The sequence below is a fragment of the Myotis davidii genome, unplaced genomic scaffold, assembly GCF_000327345.1.
Source record: "Myotis davidii unplaced genomic scaffold, ASM32734v1 scaffold1364, whole genome shotgun sequence".
Lineage (NCBI taxonomy): Eukaryota > Metazoa > Chordata > Mammalia > Chiroptera > Vespertilionidae > Myotis > Myotis davidii.
Window position 1 is genome coordinate 643,143 of NW_006295736.1, and position 341 is coordinate 643,483.

Genomic DNA, 341 nt, shown 5'->3' on the forward strand with positions numbered 1-341 from the left:
GCGTTGGGCAGGAGCCACACCTGGGTGGGGGTGGGGTGGGCGTGGGCGTGCGGGGAGGGAGTCGGGAGACCTCTCAGCTCCCGTGGGTGTTTAGGGGTGTTCGGGGTGGGAGGGCACGGCCCCCAACCTTCCTCGTAACCACCCAAGACAGCCATGCGACCCCCTGGGGACAGGCGCGTCCACACAGCCCCCTGTCCTGCCCCGGGGCGGGGAGTCACCTCTCCTCCCCCTGTCGCAGGACCCCTGCCAGCGAGAACTCTACGATGCGCTGGCCAAGCTGGCCCAGGAGCGGACGAGGGTGGGCGACGGCCTCTACAAGTTCTACCTGCCCAACTGCCACC

General features: G+C 69.8%; 1 protein-coding gene across 1 annotated transcript in view; it reads left to right on the plus strand.

Annotated features, from left to right (window-relative positions):
• Positions 1 to 341, plus strand: part of ADCY1 (adenylate cyclase 1 (brain)) — a 64,454-nt gene that overhangs the window by 62,258 nt on the left and 1,855 nt on the right. Inside the window, exon 13 of the mRNA XM_015568211.1 lies at positions 239 to 298. Coding sequence (XP_015423697.1) covers positions 239 to 298 — 60 coding nt within the window. The remainder of the gene's footprint in view (positions 1 to 238; positions 299 to 341) is intronic.